At 38.5% G+C, this 21,747-nt stretch overlaps 1 protein-coding gene across 7 annotated transcripts in view; it reads left to right on the forward strand.

Annotated features, from left to right (window-relative positions):
- LOC124777828 (transmembrane protein 94) overlaps positions 1-21,747 on the forward strand; it is a 495,418-nt gene that overhangs the window by 93,186 nt on the left and 380,485 nt on the right. For all 7 annotated transcript variants that reach the window (XM_047253357.1, XM_047253355.1, XM_047253356.1 and 4 more), the window contains one exon: positions 11,041-11,244. In XM_047253357.1, coding sequence (XP_047109313.1) covers positions 11,041-11,244 — 204 coding nt within the window. The remainder of the gene's footprint in view (positions 1-11,040; positions 11,245-21,747) is intronic.

A 21,747-nucleotide genomic window follows, 5' to 3' on the forward strand; every position in this document is an offset into this window, starting at 1 on the left:
AATACAGTAGAAGAAGAATGGGTAGCTCTGAGGGATGAAGTAGTGAAGGCAGCAGAGGATCAAGTAGGTAAAAAGACGAGGGCTAATAGAAATCCTTGGGTAACAGAAGAAATATTGAATTTAATTGATGAAAGGAGAAAATATAAAAATGCAGTAAATGAAGCAGGCAAAAAGGAATACAAACGTCTCAAAAATGAGATTGACAGGAAGTGCAAAATGGCTAAGCAGGGATGGCTAGAGTACAAATGTTAGGATGTAGAGGCTTGTCTCACTAGGGGTAAGATAGATACTGCCTACAGGAAAATTAAATAGACCTTTGGAGAGAAGAGAACCACTTGTATGAATATCAAGAGCTCAGATGGCAACCCAGTTCTAAGCAAAGAAAGGAAGGCAGAAAGGTGGAAGGAGTATATAGAGGGTTTATACAAGGGCGATGTACTTGAGGACAATATTATGGAAATGGAAGAGGATGTAGATGAAGATGAAATGGGAGATAAGATACTGCGTGAAGAGTTTGACAGAGCACTGAAAGACCTGAGTCGAAACAAGGCCCCGGGAGTAGACAACATTCCATCAGAACTACTGATGGCCTTGGGAGAGCCAGTCATGACAAAACTCTACCATCTGGTGAGCAAGATGTATGAGACAGGCAAAATACCAACAGACTTCAAGAAGAATATAATAATTCCAATCCCAAAGAAAGCAGGTGTTGACAGATGTGAAAATTACAGAATTATCAGTTTAATAAGTCACAGCTGCAAAATACTAACGCGAATTCTTTACAGACGAATGGAAAAACTGGTAGAAGCGGACCTCGGGGAGGATCAGTTTGGATTCCGTAGAAATGTTGGAACACGTGAGGCAATACTAACCTTACGACTTATCTTAGAAAAAAGATTAAGAAAAGGCAAACCTTCGTTTCTAGCATTTGTAGACTTAGAGAAAGCTTTTGACAACGTTAACTGGAATACTCTCTTTCAAATTCTGAAGGTGGCAGGGGTAAAATACAGGGAGCGAAAGGCTATTTACAATTTGTACAGAAACCAGATGGCAGTTATAAGAGTCGAGGGGCATGAAAGGGAAGCAGTGGTTGGGAAAGGAGTGAGACAGGGTTGTAGCCTCTCCCCGATGTTATTCAATCTGTATATTGAGCAAGCAGTAAAGGAAACAAAAGAAAAATTTGGAGTAGGTATTAAAATTCATGGAGAAGAAGTAAAAACTTTGAGGTTTGCCGATGACATTGTAATTCTGCCAGAGACAGCAAAGGACTTGGAAGAGCAGTTGAACGGAATGGACAGTGTCTTGAAAGGAGGATATAAGATGAACATCAACAAAAGCAAAACGAGGATAATGGAATGTAGTCAAATTGAATCGGGTGATGCTGAGGGGATTAGATTAGGAAATGAGACACTTAAAGTAGTAAAGGAGTTTTGCTATTTAGGGAGTAAAATAACTGATGATGGTCGAAGTAGAGAGGATATAAAATGTAGACTGGCAATGGCAAGGAAATCTTTTCTGAAGAAGAGAAATTTGTTAACATCGAGTATAGATTTAAGTGTCAGGAAGTCGTTTCTGAAAGTATTTGTATGGAGTGTAGCCATGTATGGAAGTGAAACATGGACGATAACCAGTTTGGACAAGAGGAGAATAGAAGCTTTCGAAATGTGGTGCTACAGAAGAATGCTGAAGATAAGGTGGGTAGATCACGTAACTAATGAGGAGGTATTGAATAGGATTGGTGAGAAGAGAAGTTTGTGGCACAACTTGACTAGAAGAAGGGATCGGTTGGTAGGACATGTTTTGAGGCATCAAGGGATCACAAATTTAGTATTGGAGGGCAGCGTGGAGGGTAAAAATCATAGAGGGAGACCAAGAGATCAATACACTAAGCAGATTCAGAAGGATGTAAGTTGCAGTAGGTACTGGGGGATGAAGAAGCTTGCACAGGATAGAGTAGCATGGAGAGCTGCATCAAACCAGTCTCAGGACTGAAGACCACCACAACAACAACAACTTTTGATAAGGGCCAACAAGAGCCATTGCAGTGGGCACTGTATTTTTTCATCTAGACGTTTCACTATTATCACTATACACTATCTGGTCAAAAATAACGGGACACCTGTTAGTGGACATTAATATGGGATATGTTGACCCTTTGCCTATGTGACAACTTGAACTCTTCAGGGGACACTTTTAGTGTTGTTGTTGTCGTTGTTGTTGTTGTTGTTGTTGTGGTCTTTCAACTTATTCCATTGACTTTGTAATAAACAAATATTGTTGCAAATGTAATTACTTTTGCTTCAGAAGTGAATGTGTTGAAAACTCTTGCTGTTTTGGCTCAGATTTAGCAACAATTGTATAATTAGTTTCTCCTGCATTGGAAAATAGTTTTATTGCTTTTGACGATTTACTATCATGTTTGTGTGGTTTTCCCTGAAGCTTCAGTTTTAGTGGCTTATTTGACATGTTAATTAATGTAGGTATTCCACATTCACTGATTTGGCTGAAAGTGTAGCAAACAAAACTCTGCATTGTTGGACAGATGTACATAAGATTTTCTGGTGTTTACTAGCAATTTTTTGTTATTAAAGGGAAACACCATTACTCAGACGTCAGAAGAGAATCGTAAATAAACTGCCCTGTAATGCATGGTTTCAAGTCTCTCAGGGTCCTTAGAACCTTAGAGAATCCCAAATGTGGTGTAATTTTCTTCTTATTGTCGATATGGCACTACATACACTCCCTATTGTAAGAATTTTATAACAAATCAATATAAGCGCTAGTATTCGCACTCATCCAATATTGTACAGAATCATCGCTTGGTGGCCAATTGCGGTGCTGCTATTGTTGGAGGTAACAAAAATGAGATGGAGTGTTGTGACTATTATGTTAGCCTGTGGTGTGTCTTCAGAGCTGTTTGGTGATCCATAGAACTTCTGTATTTGTGTCTAAGTAGGTATTTCCTCTTACAAAATTGCTGCAATCGCCGTCCCATGTTAAGGACATGTGTCGGCCATCGACATAGCTCTCCAAATGCAAATAAAAATAACAATCCTACAAAATACTTGTACCTTTACATTTTGTATCTTATTTTGTAATTTTTTTTAGCTGTCAGTATCATTCATTAATAAGTTGATGTAGGGATACACATCACACCTTTGGAGTGGTATATAGCACTGCAAACTACTAAAAATAATTGAGAATGCCTCAGTTGGTTTCAAAGCTGTCGTTTTCCTGCTAATTTTAGTATGTCGTCTTATATATTATGTAATCAAAAATAGCATATAGCAGTTTAGTTATAGTTGCAAGTTAATACAGCCCTCAGAGTTACCCTGTGATGTGTAAAAAACAACTTGCGAATGAATGAATGAACAGATGTTGAGTTTCATTGTTTTATGGTACTCGGAATGCTGATTATTAGCTAGTTCACAGTCTCCTGAGACATATTTATAGTTGGTGTTCCCAGTCACATCCATGTGTTTTCTTTTCTGAAGTCCACAGTCTCCTGAGACATATTTATAGTTGGTGTTCCCAGTCACATCCATGTGTTTTCTTTTCTTTCTTTCAGAAAAGACATCATTGCGTTCCAGTTGCTGTATATTAAGTTTTTCCCCCCTACATCCGTGTTAACTTTGGCACAGATTTATTAAACTGTTTTTGCCTGTTTCCAGGAATTTAAAAAAATAAATAAAAAATAAAAAACTGCTGTGTTCTTAACTGCACTATATGCAACGGTCCCAGATTGAACAAGTGAGAGGTTTGCAACTACACTATTGAGAGAGATCAGCAATAGCTGAATGTGTTTTGGAAAATGGTCACAGCATTGTATTTGACAAATCCTCTTATCATCACAAGAGCTAATAGTTCCTGGATAACTTAATAAACGAAGCTGCAGAGACGAAATATCTAAAGCACTGTCAATAAAGACAGCATATTGTAGCTGATTACAGTGTGTACCATTTGGCCAAAAGATTATGAATGTATAATCTTTTCACATGGCTGGAAGCTTGAGAAGAGTTTACTCAAACTCCTCATTGTTTTCAAACACAGATTTTTACATTAATTGTCTTAGAGTCACAATAATTCTTCATCTGTAGAAAACAGATGCTATTTTAGCCACAAATTTCCTTATGGATCCAAAACATACACTGGGTGATCAATAATTTTAAAAAGATTGTCATCCTCCTCATCCTCCTCCTCCTCTTCTTCTTCTTCTTCTTCTTCATGTGTGTCCTTGTGCATTTTGTGGACATTGATGATCTGTGTGGCATATGCTTGTTGATCTTCGGAAGTAAAATTGCTCATTGCTTTTGATGCCAGTTCAGTGTGAGATGTTCCCTGTTCTTTTGTGGTCTTGTTTTCCAAGTAACACTTAAGGTGTCTGAACTTCCTGTTGGGTGGCATGGTCCCCAGATACACATTTTTTCTGCATTTGATGGTAGTCAGTAGCTATGTTTTACATTTTATTCTTTATTTGTGGTATGGTCTACTCATGGTAATGTTTAAGTTTTGACTTCACAGAGTAGAGCACTCCATATTTGTAACATTTTACCATATGCTTTTTCTCCTTGTCTCAGATTAGAAGTAACCAATTACTGTATAGCCAAGGCATTGCATTCTACAGCCATGTAAACAAGACTGGAATCATTGCTGTCTTTGGATAGTATCCTTCCTTAGAACCAACAAAAGAAGCAACCCCCCCTCTCCCCACCTCCGTGCAAACACACACAAAATTGAGCAGTGTTGGAACTCGGAGTAGATATAGTGAGAGTAAGAATGTGAGATGTAATCATGGTGGAAATGGCAGTGTTGGGAGTGGGAGTAGGAATGAGAGAGGGAGTATGGATGGTTGTGGTGATGAGAGTGAAAGTGTAAATGTGAATGGGAGTGGAACTATGAAGTGAAGTCGGTGTGCAACTACAGAAAAAGAGGTGCAAATTGTAGATGGCACAGCAGTAAGCTGCCACACTTCAGAAACTGGAGCTAACTGAACTCAAATAGAAGGAAAGCTCAGTGCTTCAATAATTATCGGTGAAAAGGTATGATAGAAAAATTAGTACTGCTGAAAGGATTCAGTGTCAACCATCCAACATCTGGGAGGAGGAGGAGGGGGGGGGGCAGAATAACATCAGTAGTATAGTAGTTGGGTAAGAATGAACAGGAGGGGGTGAAAAATTAAACTGGACAGTGTTGGATAGCAATTGGCCATCAGTATAAAATCACAAATCAGTTCAGCAGCCTGGGCAGTTGTCGTCCCACCCTCTCCGTAGAATGAAGAAAACATACATTATAATAAAATGTTCAGAAGCATTCTGTACTTGTTGTAGGAGGGAGAAGATGAAATTACAATAATACTGAAACTTAAATGATGTAAACAATGTAGTCAAAATTCTGCTAAGGATTGTTGACATACCAATGAGCCTACTGAACTGTATAGTCTAACAGCACTAGTAAGGGAAAACTGTGGCTTATAATCTAAAACTACACAAATCCATATGGCAAATAAGAAATGGTGAACCGTTAACAAAGTAAATAACCCTACAATAATTTGTTATGTTTGTATTATGTCAAATGTGTTTGAAAGATTTCTGGCACACCACTTCCTACCAGTACATACAGCTGAGATAATTGAAGTTTCACATAATACGATAACAAAAGTAAGTGTATATTTAGGTCTTACTAAATGGGAAGCTTCCTAAACCATGAAGGTAAGAGTTACAAGAAATTAATGGGCACAATCTTAACCATTGTGTGATATGTCACGTTTAATGTCAAATGGGGCTGCTGAAATGGCAGTTATGGTACTTCCAGAACATTTACCATAGCTTCTACTGCATTGAGTCAAGAGGCACGGCCTAGCAGTGTTGTCAGCTGGCACAACTATCCTGCAGTCATTTAAATTTAACAGTAGGGAGCCACGTGTAGAAGATAGCGAGGCAGAGTTAATGAACTCATCCTCAGTAATGGCTGCCTTGCACGTGCTGACGGAAGAGAAGGGAAAGAGGAGCAGCAGGACACCTTTATGTGTCTGTGCTTATCACATATACAACAGCTGTGTATGAGGCCATGCAGTTTCACCATTTAGTTTGTTGTTTGTAGAATATTGTTCATAGGCGGCAGGGAACACGTAATGATTCAAACTTTGCTCTGTTGTACTGGAAATTCGCTATGTAGGCCTGATAAAGACTGGGTTTTCTTACCCCTGACAATGTACCTTCAGTATTCAATACAAATGCACTTCATCTTCACATTGTTAATCATATTATCGTCAATATACATCATATCATCCTTCACTTTGCTGCTCTCTGAAGACAACAGCGGAATATCATCGCCTATCTCATGATATTAATGTAATTTCATGCATTGCATGTAGGGGCATGTCGTGTCGTGACTACAACTTCCAAATACATTAATCTTTCATAAACACATTTTACTGCAAGCACAGAGTTATCTAGTTCATCATAATCCTTTTTACTTCATGGAATAGGCTGCACAGTCTGTTTTGGCAAGCACGTTGTCCTTGGATGTCAGACACTTCTCTGGCCAGTGGGCTTGTGGTTCATGGTGATTCTAGGCAGACATTCTTATCCAGTTACGGGACAAAATGCATCTCATTCCCCAACCATATAAGAAAAGAAAGGTACAAAGAAGATGAAGGGGTAAAATTTAATCCTTTCATTCTGCAGTCTGTTATGTCCCTAGCTTCCTAGCTTTTCTGCAACACAGGCATTAGTTGAAGACTTATGGCTGTCTGCACTTGGAGCCGTTAGTCATCTGTTTCCACCTGTGATTGGATAGGCACTATCAGGATTTAGGAATCTTTTGGCATGTGGCTTTCCTTTTCTATGCACCGATGTTGGTGCTGCATTTGTGTCTTGCCTTGAAACAAAAAAGTCGCTCCTGTCAAGATTCATGTGAACAGAGCTCCTTCATAGTGCGCTGATAGTTTTGGTTGTGTATGCTAAATTTGGTTTGGAGCAAGAAGGGTTACGCAAGCCGTTAAGTCCTCACACTTGTGCACAACAAGATACCCTTAGGCCAAAAACTTACTCCTGTTAGGGTGCACATGAAACTTATGATACTGATAGGGAAGATGAAAGGAGATAACATAGACTAGTGCATGAAAGTGAAACTGACGAAAATGCCATGAAAGACTCTGAACTCTGTTCTCACTAATCAACAACTTGTTAGTTACAAGGAGCTGGAGAGCACCTGAAAATGGTATCAATTCTGGAATCACCTCCTGCCACAGCTTGATCTGCCAAATGATGGTTGCAATTGACGTCCCAGTGTCTGCAATGTGACCCAGCCACTTGCCTCATCTTCAGTTCATCTTGGCTGCAGACACATGGTGGGAGTCAATAATGTGTGAGTGTATTGAAACAAATTGTCCAGCTTCCTCCTGTAATAGCGCAAGTTAAACTGTCTCATGCACAGACAAAGGTGACACCTTGACATCACCTCCAATTGTAGGTTGACGCATACATCTATTGCGCTCACCTCTGCCTCCTGTCTTAATGCATCATTTCTTCCTTAACTTGACCCCAGAGTATACACCTACAGCACAAAATGGTGCAGTTCCTATCAACGAACATTTCAAGATCTTCACCTTGCTTCTGTCTCAGGATAGAATTCTTGTATCTGTAGTAAACTACGTGGAAGAGACAAAAGTCATAGGTACCTCTTAATATCGTGTTGCACATCCCTTTACCCAGTGTAGTGCAGCAACTTGATGTGGCATGGACTCAACAAGTTGTTGGGAGTCCCCTGCATAAATGTTGAGCCATGCTGCCTCTGTAGTCGTTCATAATTGCGAAAGTGTTGCTGGTGCAGGATTTTATGCACAGACTGACCTCCTGATTATGTCCCATATATGTTCGGTGTGATCCATGTTGAGCAATCTTGGTGACCAAATCATTTGCTGTAATTATCCAGAATGTTCTTCAAACCTATCATGAACAATCATGGCCCCATAAAAATACCATCGTTGCTTGGGAATGTGAAATCCATGAATGGCTGCAAATTGTCTCCAAGTAGCTGAGTGTAACCACTTCCAGCCAATGATCTAGTTAGTTAGACCAGAGGACCCACTCCATTCCATTCCATTCCATGTAAACACAGCCCATACTATTATGGATCCAATACTAGCTTCCACAGTGACTCATTGACAACGTGGGCCTGTGGTTTCATGGGGTCTGCGCCACGCTCAAATCCTAACCATCAGCCTCACCAGCTGAAATCAAGACTCGTCTGAGCAGGCCACAGTTTTGCAGTTTTCTAGGGTCCAACCAGCATTGTCACGAGTCCAGAAGCAGCACCGCAGGTGATATGCTGTTAGCTAATACACTCACATCATTCTTCTGCTGCCATAGCCCGTGAACGCCATATTTCTTCACACTGGCCTAATGGATAAATTCATCATATGGCCCACATTGTTTTCTGAGGTTGTTTCATGCAGTTTTGCTTGCCATTACCATTGACAACTGTATGCAAATGCCGTTGCTCTCAGTTGTTCAGTGAAGGATGCTGCATTGTTGGTGGTGAGAAATAATGCATGAAATCTGGTTTTCTTGGTACACTCTTGACCCTGTGGGTCTTAGAATATTGAATCCCCTAACATTTTCTGAAATGGAAAGTCCCATGCATCTAGCTCCAACTACCAATCCACATTCAGAGTCTGTTAATTCCCATTGTGCTGCCACAACAATATCGGAAATCTTTTCACGTGAATCACCAGAGAATAAATGGCAGCTCTGCCAATGCACTGCCTTTTATGCCTTGTGTACGCGATATCACCACTGTCTGTATATGTGCATGTCGCTATCCCATGACTTTTGTTATCTCGTTGTACACCTCTCTTGTCTGAATATCTCTCTGTTAACTTATTAGCTAATACCTCAAACCTGTTAGCACTCTTTAAATTTTCCATTGAGTCCATCTATGTATGGGAGGCTCCCGACAGCTTAACTGAAAGTCATCTCGCCATGAACCCATTTGACCAACATCGTGAACATTTGTAAAGTTGTTCACATTTTCACTGGGTTTTGTGAAGAAAGAGGGAATGCTCATCAGATTTGTTTGTGACACAACAGGAAGAACTTCCCTGAAAGTATTAGCCCATCAGTGGTCGTTTGCATACTCAGGTCAACGTTGTAAACAGGCGGCAACTCTTGTCTTGCTCATAATCATTCCTCTAATTCCTGATTTCATAACATAAAGAGTTCTAGTTGCTCCCACTAAGCCTGAACGGAGTCCCTACCACCACCTTCTGCTCCATTCGTTGCCTACAAATATGTGGAGGGCATTTCGTGCATTAAAAAAATTCAAATATACTTATCGGCACAGTGTGACACGACATGCGAAGGGCGGTGGCAGCAACAGAGCATGCAGGCAGCTGGGGCCAGTGGCAAGTGGCACCCATCTGGAGGCGGCGTGTGACCAGTAGTAACTGCTGGCTGCAGTGGCAGCAAGGTGCACTGTGGCCGCCACATTTGAACTCGGAATGGCTAGATAAGGCAGCCACAAGTGGGGAGTGCACTTATGAATGGGTGGCGTATGATCTGTGACTGCAGCCTGCAGGTTGGAAACAACCAACATGTCCAACAGTGTTGAGAGCTTGCCTAGGAAACAGGCTGCGCCAGTTGGTGGTATGTCGGAAGCTCTGGGTGGCAGCAGGACACACCGACCGTAAACAGCATAGCTTTGAGCTTGGTCCATCATAGCAGGTGCAGGCTACATGTAATGCACGTATGATCAGCAAGCTGCAGATTCCATGACATGGAAAACTCACGACACAATGCCCACGCTGTGTGCGTCTGGATAGTGCGCAGCTTTGTACGGCGTGGTATAGTGGACTTTGCTCAGTGCTCAAAGTGGTATGTGTTGATGCAGTGAGCACCAGGCAGCAAGTAAGCAATAGAGAGAGAGAGAGAGAGAGAGAGAGAGAGAGAGAGAGAGAGAGAGAGAGAGAGAGAGAATCATACTTGCTGCCCTAGCTGTGTCTCTGTGTATAGCACGTGATTCTGTCCTGTTCCCATCCTTTCTATTGGTTGCCTGCAGGTGTTACATGAAAAGTTTACCCTGGTCAGCAACCTTTACTGGATTTAAACATCTCTGTCCTGAAGTATAGGTTGGTTTTGCATGTAGGTCACATGAAAGAGTGCCAGATATTGTCAGCAAAATCACCATCAAGAAAAAAAAATGTAAATTATCAACAAAAGACTCCTTATAATCCCCCAAAATGGATGGTGGATTGAGAAAAACAAAACTACTTAATGTTGTCCCTCCATAATGTTTAATCACTTTCCATGTGTGGTCATTGTACAATGTATAGATATGTGTAAGACCAGATGGTCCAACTTTTGATTTCTTTGTTTTAATTTTTTGTTCACAAGGCAGGTGTTTTCAGAATGTGTACTAATGCCATCTTCTTTCCTTTACACACTTCATTGAGTATCTTCTGTTTACCATGGAAAGCTAGCAGCTCTGTGTTAAGAGATGTCGAATTTACCATAACAGTTGATATTGAAGACAAGTATTCACTTTCAGGTCATGAGATGTATCGTATTTTAACTTGTCATCAGTGTGCTCCTTGAGAGCTACCAAGTTCTGTGGATTTGCCAGAATAATTTTTGTAGATGTTGGCAGGAGAGGTAGGGGATGCTATCAAGCTAAGTTAGTATATGAGGAATGCATGCTGGACATCAAGATATGTGATTCAGTATAAAATTTCTTATGTCTTGGCACTAATGTTTCCCTATTGCAAATACTCTTATTTGGAGTAAAAGAAATTATTTCATTTCCTAAATTTTTAAACTGAATTCATAATTTTAGATTCGCATAATTGTAATTGATTTATCTGTAGATCACCCAATCATATTTTTCTTATCATATGTATTTTAATCACTCCTTTTTGTTGGGTGAAAACATTTATCCATGATTCATGTAATACCCAAAATTACAGTATGTATTACATATTTCTATTTTCATCATACAGTTTCAATTTTTGTTATAGCAATGATATAATCTGGAATATTTCAGGGATGCACATTGGCGGTCAGTTGTCTTCGATATGTTTATCTACACCCTTGGGCAGGAGCAGGCCCATGGCCAGAAATGTTCCTTACTCAACTCGTGAGTGTCTCTCTCCCATTTTTGCCACTGGTTTTCCCTGCAGCATGGCTGTTGCTTACGTGTGTCGGCACTGCTCGCATCCATGCCATACTCCATGCAAATATCAAACAGGTACGTTTTGAAGACAAAAACATGCTCATTTTTAATCTTTGTTTTGTGTACCACCCCATGTACTAAGTTGATATACCATCACAGTGATGTGATTTGAGGCCATGTGAAGGCCTTTGTATGTATTTAGCACTGAATGTTCAGCATATTTAATGATGAAATCAGTTTTACTAAGTATAATTTTGTGGAGGATATATACAACAAGAAAGTAAGTGACAAGGTTGGTGCGTGTTTATTGATATATGGCGTATTGTGTCTTACAGTGTTTGAAGTCAATTACCTGCAGGTAAACTGTTCTCATGTTCCAGATGAATGGTGGAAGTACTGATAATGTGACATTTCTTCATGTTCCTCACATAAATTGTGGCTACTAGTATTCCCTCTTATAGACTCTGTAGAAGACCGGTATGACTTGTAGTCCATACTTGCCTTGTGAAAAATAGCACTGAATGTGGTTGGATGAAAATGACATTGGATGTGGTTGGATCAGCTTGTGAACGAGGGGGGGGGGGGGGGGGAGGTATAACTCTGCTCTCTGCTTCCTTCTCTTCAAGTTTGTGAATGTGAAGATTTCCCCTGTGCAACCTATTCATTCTGTGCTTTTGTATTATTTTAAACTGATTATCACTGTTTGAATTTCCATATCAAGATGAATGTATATTTCTTTTTAAAATGATTTTTATTTTATTCATTCTAAAAAGACTGAGTATCCAGATTAATCATTATATCATACCACACTTTCCTCTATAATTTAGTCTTCTGTAAACAATGAGCCATTTTTGATTCCATATTTTGTAGTGTTTTATATATTCATCTAGCCAGAACATAAAACTTGCATTCATTCATTGACTAGTTAGTCTTATAAATTCATGCTCCCCCCCCCAATTATGTCTTACTTTACATTTGATCCGATCATTTTGGATATATATGTGCTGAGACTTTTGGGTCTTTAAGTCTGCATTTTTTTTTTTACAAAATTATATGCATTGAAAACAATTTATGAAAGATTCACGTTGGTTGATTAAATAAACCTAATGTTATGCAGTATCTGAACTATGTTCTGTAACTGAAAATAAGGTTCCTTTTTTATCTCTATATGTGACTGTACATGGCACTCATTTAAAAGTAAATAACATGTTTTGATTCATTCCACATGTTTGTGCCAATATAAGCTAATGGATCTATAAAATATCTGTCTGTCTTTTTAAATAAATATAGTTGTGGTGCTACTGTTCTCAAAATTTATAGAAGACAGTGAAAGGTTTTACAAAAACTTCTCTTCTTTCTTATTTCATTAATCACCAAGAAGACACTTTCAGTTTCTTTAAACTGTATTTGTGTTACTAGCCAATGTTGTCAGATTTAGTACTGTAATTGTACACAAATTGTAATGCTTGTCTCATTTGGGCCTCTACAATTGAGCTGAAACCACATTTTACGCATATTTTCACTTTTTTGAACATTCAAAACCAATTTTTTTTTAGTTTTTGTAGATATATTTGTACAGTATCGTACTTCATAACATTTATAACCCATTTTCTGAAAAGTAAATTCTGAAGCAACATATCACTGTGAATGAGCTTTATGACGGTAGAAGCAGTGTGCTAGCTGATGACATCACAGGCAACACATGACTCAAATGGATCATTTTAGTGGGCTTTCAATGAATTTCATTTCCGTATTTTTTTAATACTGAAATTCATGAGGAAATAAGCATGTTATGTGCATAAAATGACATAATTAAACATTTAAAATGTTTTCCACAAAACAGTCAAATACCTTATTCCAACATTTTAAACTGAGTGTCAATAAACTGCATTTTCTGTGGCCATAGATTTTATCTGTAAGAGAACACTCACAGTATACAGTGAAAATAAAGGAAAAAATAATGTCTGAAATGGAAGAATTACATTCAGTTTGTATTAACAGATTTGAACTTCTGACAGAGAAACATATACGTGTAATGTAAAAACAATTAAAAAACTGTGGAGACTTAGCAACTAATGGGGAGAAACATTTTGGGAGTTATTAGGAGACAGACAAGCAGAACGGAGTGGAAGATGTAAAAATGAATGTGATGCAGTTGGAAATGGAAGTTGGCAGCTCATGTAACCAGGTAAATGGATGGTAGGTGGGCCAGTATGTTCTGTGATGAATTCCTGGAGAAAATAGGAAACTGAGATGACACCCTAATGGAAGGCAGATTCATGACATTAGGAAGCATGCAGGAATACCATGTGGGAGGCCTTCATCCAGCAACAGATGCTAGATGACTGATCTACATCTACCGCTACACTGACACATACATCCATACTCTGCAAACCATCATGAAGAACGTGACAGAGGGCACTTCCCATTGTGCCACTTTTCAAGGGCCTCTTCGTGTTCTATTCATGTATAGAGTGCTGGAAAAATGGATCTTAAATAACTCAGTGTGTGCTATAATTAGGCTACTTCTGTCTTCGAGTCCCTATGGGAACAATACATAGAGGGTTGCAGTATTTTTTGGATTCCTTGCTTAAAGGTGGTTCTGGAAACTTTGTAACTAGGCTGCCATGGGACTGTTTGCATCTATCTTGAAGCATCAAACAGTTAAAGTTGTTCTGCATTTCCTAGACACTCCCCTATGGGTCAAACAGATGTGTGACCTTTTGTATTTCACTTATTTGTATATTGCATTTTCCCAATATCCTGTCGATGATGACAAAGGTGAACTAAATAAATAATGAAAAATTAATAACTAATACTGGTAATAACTTATTTTCTTTTTTTCTTCTCCCCCCCCCCCCCCACCCCCACCCCCCTCTCTCTTTCTGCAACCATTATTTTCGTAACACTTCATGTTAACAACAGGGCATAAATTCTACATCTACATCTACACGATTACTCTGCCATTCACAATAAAGTGCCTGGCAGAGGGTTCAATGAACCACCTTCAAGCTCTTTCTCTGTCATCCCACACTCAAATGGTGCGTGGTAAAAACGAGCACTTAAATTTTTCTGTGTGAGCCCTGATTTCTCTTATTTTATTGTGATGATCATTTCTCCCTATGTAGGTGGGTGCCAACAGAAAGTTTTCACAATCGGATGGGAAAACTGGTGATTGAAATTTCATGAGAAGATCCCGTCGCAATGAAAAATGCCTTTGTTTTAATGATTTCCACTCCAATTCACGTATCATGTCTTTGGCACTATCTCCCTTATTTCATAATAATACAAAATGAGCTGCCCTTTTTTTACTTTTTTGATGTCATCCGTCAGTCCCATCTGATGTGGATCCCACACCACAGAACAATACTCCAGAATAGGGTAGACAAGTGTGGTGTAAGCAATCCCTTTAGTAGACCTGTTGCACCTTCTAAGTGTCCTGCCAGTGAATTGCAGTCTTTGGCTTGCTCTACCCACAACATTATCTATGTGATCGTTCCAATTTAGGTTATTTGTAATTGTAATCCCTAAGTATTTAGTTGAATTTACAGCCTTCAGGTTTGTGTGACTTATCGCATAATTGAAATTTAGTGGATTTCTTTTAGTACTCATTTGAATAACTTAACACTTTTCTTTATTCAGGGTCAATTGCCACTTTTCACACCATACAAATATCTTATCTAAATTATTTTTCAATTTGTTTTGGTCATTTGATGACTTTACAAGACAGTAAATGACAGCATCATCTGCAAACAATCTAAGATTGCTCCTAACATTGTCTCCTATATCGTTAATATAGATCATGAACAATAGAGGGCCTATAACCCTTCTTTGGGGAATGCTGTATATTACTTCTGTTTTACTCAGTGACTTTACGTCTATTACTATGAACTGTGACCTTTCTGACAGGAAATCATGAATCCAGTTGCACAGCTGAGGCGATATTCCATAGGCACGCAGTTTGGAAGGAAGACGCTTGTGAGGAATGGTGTCAAAAGCCTTCTGGAAATCTAAAAACATGGAATCAATTTGAAATCCCCTGTCAATAACACTCATTACTTCATGAGTATAAAGAGCTAGTTGTGTTTCGCAAAAACTATGTGGCAGTAAATTGTTTTCTTCGAGGTACTTCAAATACAGCATATGTTCCAAAACCCTACAGCAACTTGACGTTAGTGATATGGCCTTGTAATTCAATGGATTACTCCTACTTCCCTTTTTGGGTATTGGTGTGATTTGAGCAATTTTCCTTTCCGTAGGTACGGATCTTTCTGGGAGTGAAAAGTTGTATATAACTGTTAAATATGGAGCTATTGTATCAGCATACTCTGAGAGGAACCTGACTGGTATACAATCTGGACCAGAAGCCTTGCCCTTATTAAGCGATTTAAGCTGTTTTGTGATACCAAGGATATTTACTTCTATATTAGGAGTATTTCTCTATCAGAGTAAGTGGCTATGGAGCACTGAAAATTGCTATAATGTGTGCGATCCACATCATGTTAAATTAACAGGGAACATCACATACAAATATAGAAGGGCTTTCATAGGCTTGTTTTACTCACACAGGTGTGCTGAAAAATCTGGGTTAGTACTGAATACTTCAAACCATGTGAAAATCTGCTTTAACCCTCGAGCAGGTGCACTTGTGTATAAAGAGTGCCAATCATAAATAACATTGTCTTATAACATTCCATAGTTGTTTCACAGTTCAGAGTCCATACCTATTCTTTCATTACTGATTCGACTAACACAGTGATAAGTTGTGTCATCATACATCCAAGTGAGCAACAGTAATATAAAATGAACAGCAAGCTTGATGAGAAAAAATTTTCAGTCTGTGCAAGAAAATGACCCAGATTCTGAGCTAACAGCACAATCCCACAATGAGGAAGTTACCTGTGATATAAATAAGCGGTTGGCAGGGATCTAACACAAATGTGTTGTTTAATGCTGAGAGTGGGTTATTACTGTGGGTTAACACTTGTACATGTCAACAGAGTGATATAATGAAAGTTTATTTTATTATTGTTTAATTAAACAGGATTTAGACCTTGTAATTTAAGTTTATTTTATCATTGTCCAATTAAACTAAGTGTAAACTGTGATTTGTCTCATACATATTTATCTTGACAACATAAAGACAGCTATTTTTTTTACATGTGTACAAAGTATACCCTGTGCCTGCTCTTGCTACGAAAAACAGCGTGCTTGCTCAAAGGTTAAAATTCCAGGAACTAGGTTCCTGATGTTCCTGTTCTTTGGTCCCCTACATACTATACCTGTGTTTACAGCTCGTAGTCTTGCGGTAGCATTCTCACTTCCCGCGCACGGGGTCTTGGGTTCGATTCCCAGCGGAGTTAGGGATTTTCCCTGCCTCGAGATGACAGGGTGTTGTTGTGTTGTGTTCATCATCATCATCATCATCTCATCATCATTCATCCTCATTACGGTCAGAGGAAGGCAATGGCAAACCACCTACACTAGGACCTTGCCTAGTCGGCAGTGCCCGTCCCCTATGCTCCTTGGAGTATGCGACCTCATCATCATCATCATCATCATCATCATACTATGCCTGTTGTAGGTATCATACAGATATAATTTCACCAATATCAGCTTAATCAGTGACAATAAACAGTCATTCTTCCACAATATATTTGTAGAATTACGAAAAAAATCTTAATTCTAGTGCAATGTTTGTGTACTTGGTGTCAAAAAGATTTTAAATTATATAAAGTTTTTCAAATTAATCTTGCATGCAGAAGTAACTAACAGGACAAATGCAGTAGAGATACAAATGAATTTGTTGTTGATCTTTTGGAACTTGAGGTTTATCGTGGAAATTTAAAGAGAAGAGAGGCAAAAATATATAATGCTGTAAAAAATATTATGTGGAAGATAAGAGTGCTACTCACCATATATTGGAGATGTTGAGTAGCAAAGAGGCATAACAAACAAGTAAGCCTTTGACCAAAAAGGCCTTCATCTGAATTAGACAACACACTCACAGGCGCGCACGCATGCGCGTGCACCCGCGCAGACACACACACACACACACACACACACACACACACACACACACAAGAACGCAGTCTTTGGCTGCCGAGACCAGACTCCTGAGAGTATGCATATGTTGTCCAATTCAGATGAAAGCCTTTCTGTCCAAAAGCTTACTTGTTTGACAGTCTTTTTGTTGTGGCTGTCTGTGACTTAACATCTCTGCTGTATTGTGAGTAGCAATCTATCTTCTTCATAATATTGTCATTATTCTGTCCTGGGTTTTCCATTGTGTAATGCTGTAAAAAGTTGAACATTAATTAATACAGCAGTACAACATATTATAAATTAATAAGTTGCCAGAATAGTGGTTTGCAGCTCCAGTTGTGTACTAAGACATACATTAAATTTTCATGTCTCTCTTGGAGATAAAAACAAAGATTCTACTGGAAGTTTCTTTTACTCTATGTATTGACTGTCTTCTGTATTCAGTAAGGCACATTTTCTTGCTTCTTTAGGATAATTTTATATGTCTAAGGATTATGACTTTACTTTCATCTGTTTCTCACGAGGGTAACATAAAATTTTTTAGGAGTACTGTTCTTTAACTTATTAACTTGAGGTTGATGAGAAATGAATATGTGAGGTTAAGTGAGTTGGGGTATGGTCAGTTGCTCTCTTATTTCCCATAGCTCCCCGTTAGAGCATGACAGATATTTATTTTCACATTGTTCCTTTCGTATATGTGGTGTGTCATGATATTCTAGCATTTTTTCCCCTTATTGAAATGAATCTTACTTCCAGTGAAGTGTCCATTGTAAAGCATATCCCCGACAAATTAAAATTGTGTAATAGATAGGGATTCCCAGAAATTTAATTTTCAAAGGCATTGCTCTTACCAAGGAAGCTATTAACAGCCTGACTCAAAGCTTCAGTCTGCTAGAACCTCTTTCCTACTCTTCCAAGTTTCGCAGCTGTCATCCATGCCTAGCTGGAATTATTCAAGAATAATTTTTTACTCTGCAGCAGAGTGTGTGCTATAGTGGAACTGAGTGAGCTATGGCCATGCTTAGATGCCCCGTTGCCAAGATTGTTGCATGTGGAAAGTAAAGGATTGGTATGACACACTTTTCACTTGTTACAAAGTTTCATCATAGTGAACACTTCATTGTGAAGCAACTTAATCATTATTGAAAAACAATCAGACACATCCCTTTTTCAAGGATTATACGTAGGAGAGTTGTTGTAGAGTTTGCAAGATTAGGTGGAAGTACTGACAAAGTGAGGCCTGAAGTTGGTAAAAATGTTGTCTGCAAGAATGTTGCAAAGTTCAAGTCCTGATCTAGCACAATTTTACTGTCTGTTCATAAGCTTCTTTACTTATTTCACTCATTTGTCTGTATATTTGATATCAAAATGTCAAGAACGTGTAACAACTTTTGTTTTTCACTTTTGTTCCGTGTTATATATAATACATTTCATGGGTTAGGTTTCTACTGTAGTATTAAAGCTATTACTTAAGGTAGTGGTTTGTTACCTCATGTTATGTTACAGTTACTATTGGGAAAATGTAATTAATATTTATCATTAAAACTTAAAGTTTTTGTAGAAAATGTAGATGTGTTTTTTGCTCCCCGTTAATGGTTATTTCATCGCAATACACATCATGTTGTAGCATGTCAATGTGAAAGAAACAAGGCTGCTTGCATTACTAAAGAACTATTGACTTTTGTGTATTAGTATGCAACTCTTTTTCAACAGGAAACTTAAAACTTACAAACTACTATGTTTTACAGAAATTGATCAAGTTAGGGGCTGTGGTCTAGCTGCTTACTAGAGACATGCTTTGTGCTCCACCAGAAAATGTCGTGCGAGATCTGACACATGTGAAATGAGACTGATGCTGGCAGCTTACCAGATTTGTTCAGTTAGTGATGGTCAACATTTGAGTCCACACGCTCATGTACTCTTATTCCTTCTATTGCTTGTAGCATTTCACATGTTATTTTCTGTGAGGCTACATACCATTTTTATCTTCTGCTGGCACACAAGAACACATCTGTAGTAAATTGCCCAACCATTCACACAGCGTTTATAATTTTGATTAATCCTGTCATATTGTTTAGAATAGTTCAAGGTAAAAAATTTAGCTGTGCACTTATACACCATGACAAATACTTTCCATGGGAATACAAGCAGTCCCCTTTCCTTTTGTGTTGATAACAATACAATCACAAATGAAAATCATTCATGAGTACAATCAGTATTTGAGGCAGAACAGTAGTATCACATAGCAGCTGAAAGAACAGGAACAGTCTGAGTAGAAATGAAAGGCATATAAATTAAATACCTCAATTCCTATCACAAATCTAAATACCTCAATTCATATCACAAATCTAATGTAAAATCATATCTCCTGGACAACTACTTGAATTCCATGGCCAAGTTTTTATTTAAAAATTAGAATCCTATAAAAAAAGACAATTAATTTTTAAATGTAATAGCCTGAGTTGGACTAAAAAATATGTTCATTAATATTAACACACGTGTACAATATCATAAAAAACTGACTTGCTCCACATAATTTCAATAAAAATTGTTCAGATGATCTAGGGAATGTGTTACTGACTAAGTAATTCAGTTCACCTCCCCACCCCTTCCCAGAAGAATGTGGAAGATAAATATTTGAAAAATTAGAGGGTAAACTGTAAGAGTTCTGGAGAGCAAATGTTCCAAGAAGGGTCAAGTAGTATATTACTTTCTCTTACATGCATGTCATGAAATGATGATGACACTGCAATTGGGGAAATTCAAGCTTAAATAGTGGTTAACTAACAGTTTGGCCTCCCACATATTTTTCATGAAAGGAGGTAGGGACAGGACTGATTTAAGGTCCAAGGGCCTGAGTGGCCACTTGGGGCATCAAGCAGAGTGGGGTGCCAGAGGTGTCTGATTAAGTCTCTATGTCTTTAGGCTCAGATTTCACTTAAGGTATATATTCTCAAGAAATACATTACCACTTTGGCATGTTACATGTTACAAATTGCTGTAAACTCCTACCTTCTAAAGAAGGTGCTCCTTGTGTCATCTTCACATTTGGATGCAAAACTGTACTCGTCTCTGCAGATTTATGATTTATTTCAAACATCCCTGTATCATTCTGTAAATCTTAAAAGACTGTACAATCTGCTGTCCGAGTTCTTCAACTGTGTCAATGAGAGTGCTGTAAACTTAACTTTTGAGATGACTCGAGACAGAAAATTCCAAAGGATTGAGGTTAGGTGACCTCGGAGGCCAAGGTACAGGCTACATTTGTCTTCAACGCTATTGGTAACTAGATGTCATCTTATATCAGCTGCAAAATGTTCCTGTGCCCTATAATACATTGAAACGTGGTAGTCAAGGGAAGGCAGGATTCGGTTACGATTGTGGATGGGGCCGTAATCAGTTACTATTGGTTTTATAGTTACACACAATTTATTTTAAACCAGTAATTCCAGACTCAGCAATAAATTAAAATACCACATGTTATTAATGAAGGAATAAACAGCTGTGTAAATAATAGTGTTTTCAGAGAGTTACAATTTAGCAAATCACCGTTAAATACAGATACAGCAAATAATGTTTTGAAAGCAAGCCACTGTGATCTGGACGGAAGGCCTTACACACCAGGAATGGCAATAAATTAAGAATTGTGTAAAACTTGGTGCAACTTACAAATTACAGGCATTTAAATATTAAAGGCAAGTTGCCACAAACACAGCAGAAAATGGCAGTAATAAGGTTTTAAAGGCTTACTGTGTAAATACAAATACCAAATTAGAATTTTAAAGCAAGTGACCACAATCATGAGTGAAGGCCTTACATGTCAGGAACAGTAATAGTATAAAAAATTTAGAAACCTGCTGTAAAATAGCATATACAATAGCAAACATAAAAAAAAAAACAAGCAACTGATCACCACACAGGTGAAATAAGATGATGGTAAACTTTGTAACATCCACCCTTAACATCCACTGAACACTACACTGTTAGATTTATTCCAGAAGGTGACTAGAACTATGAACTAGACATATATAATCTTTAATGTAGGCATTACAAGGTATTGTAATAAATAATACAATAATAAAACACAAGGACCAGTACATAAGTTTCTTAAAGGGTACTGAGGCAGATTATACCTGCAGAAGGTGTGGACTGAAGGAGCGTTATGCTGAACTACTGGCCATCAGACCTCCTTTTAGAACACACGTCTTACAAGAACCAAAGGGCCACAGACGGTGCTCCAAGAATCGACCGCTGAGAAGGTTCGACAACAAACACTTTCGCAAGCAATGAGATAGGCAACCAAGAGTTGCATTCACTTCACAAGATGGTAATTCAGACTAGTGGCAGTCTAACAAATGACTAATGATAATCTTGCCAAAGCTACCTGACATCCGACAAACAAATGCAATGATGGAACAATACGCCAAAACTGGAATCGGTGGTCTGCACTCCCCAGAATACTGTGCTTAGAGCACTCAGAACGAGAAAGGAATCACTAGTCACTACCACCAGAGTTGAAGAATCACCAACCGG

Source organism: Schistocerca piceifrons, chromosome 2, assembly GCF_021461385.2.
Source record: "Schistocerca piceifrons isolate TAMUIC-IGC-003096 chromosome 2, iqSchPice1.1, whole genome shotgun sequence".
Taxonomy (NCBI): domain Eukaryota; kingdom Metazoa; phylum Arthropoda; class Insecta; order Orthoptera; family Acrididae; genus Schistocerca; species Schistocerca piceifrons.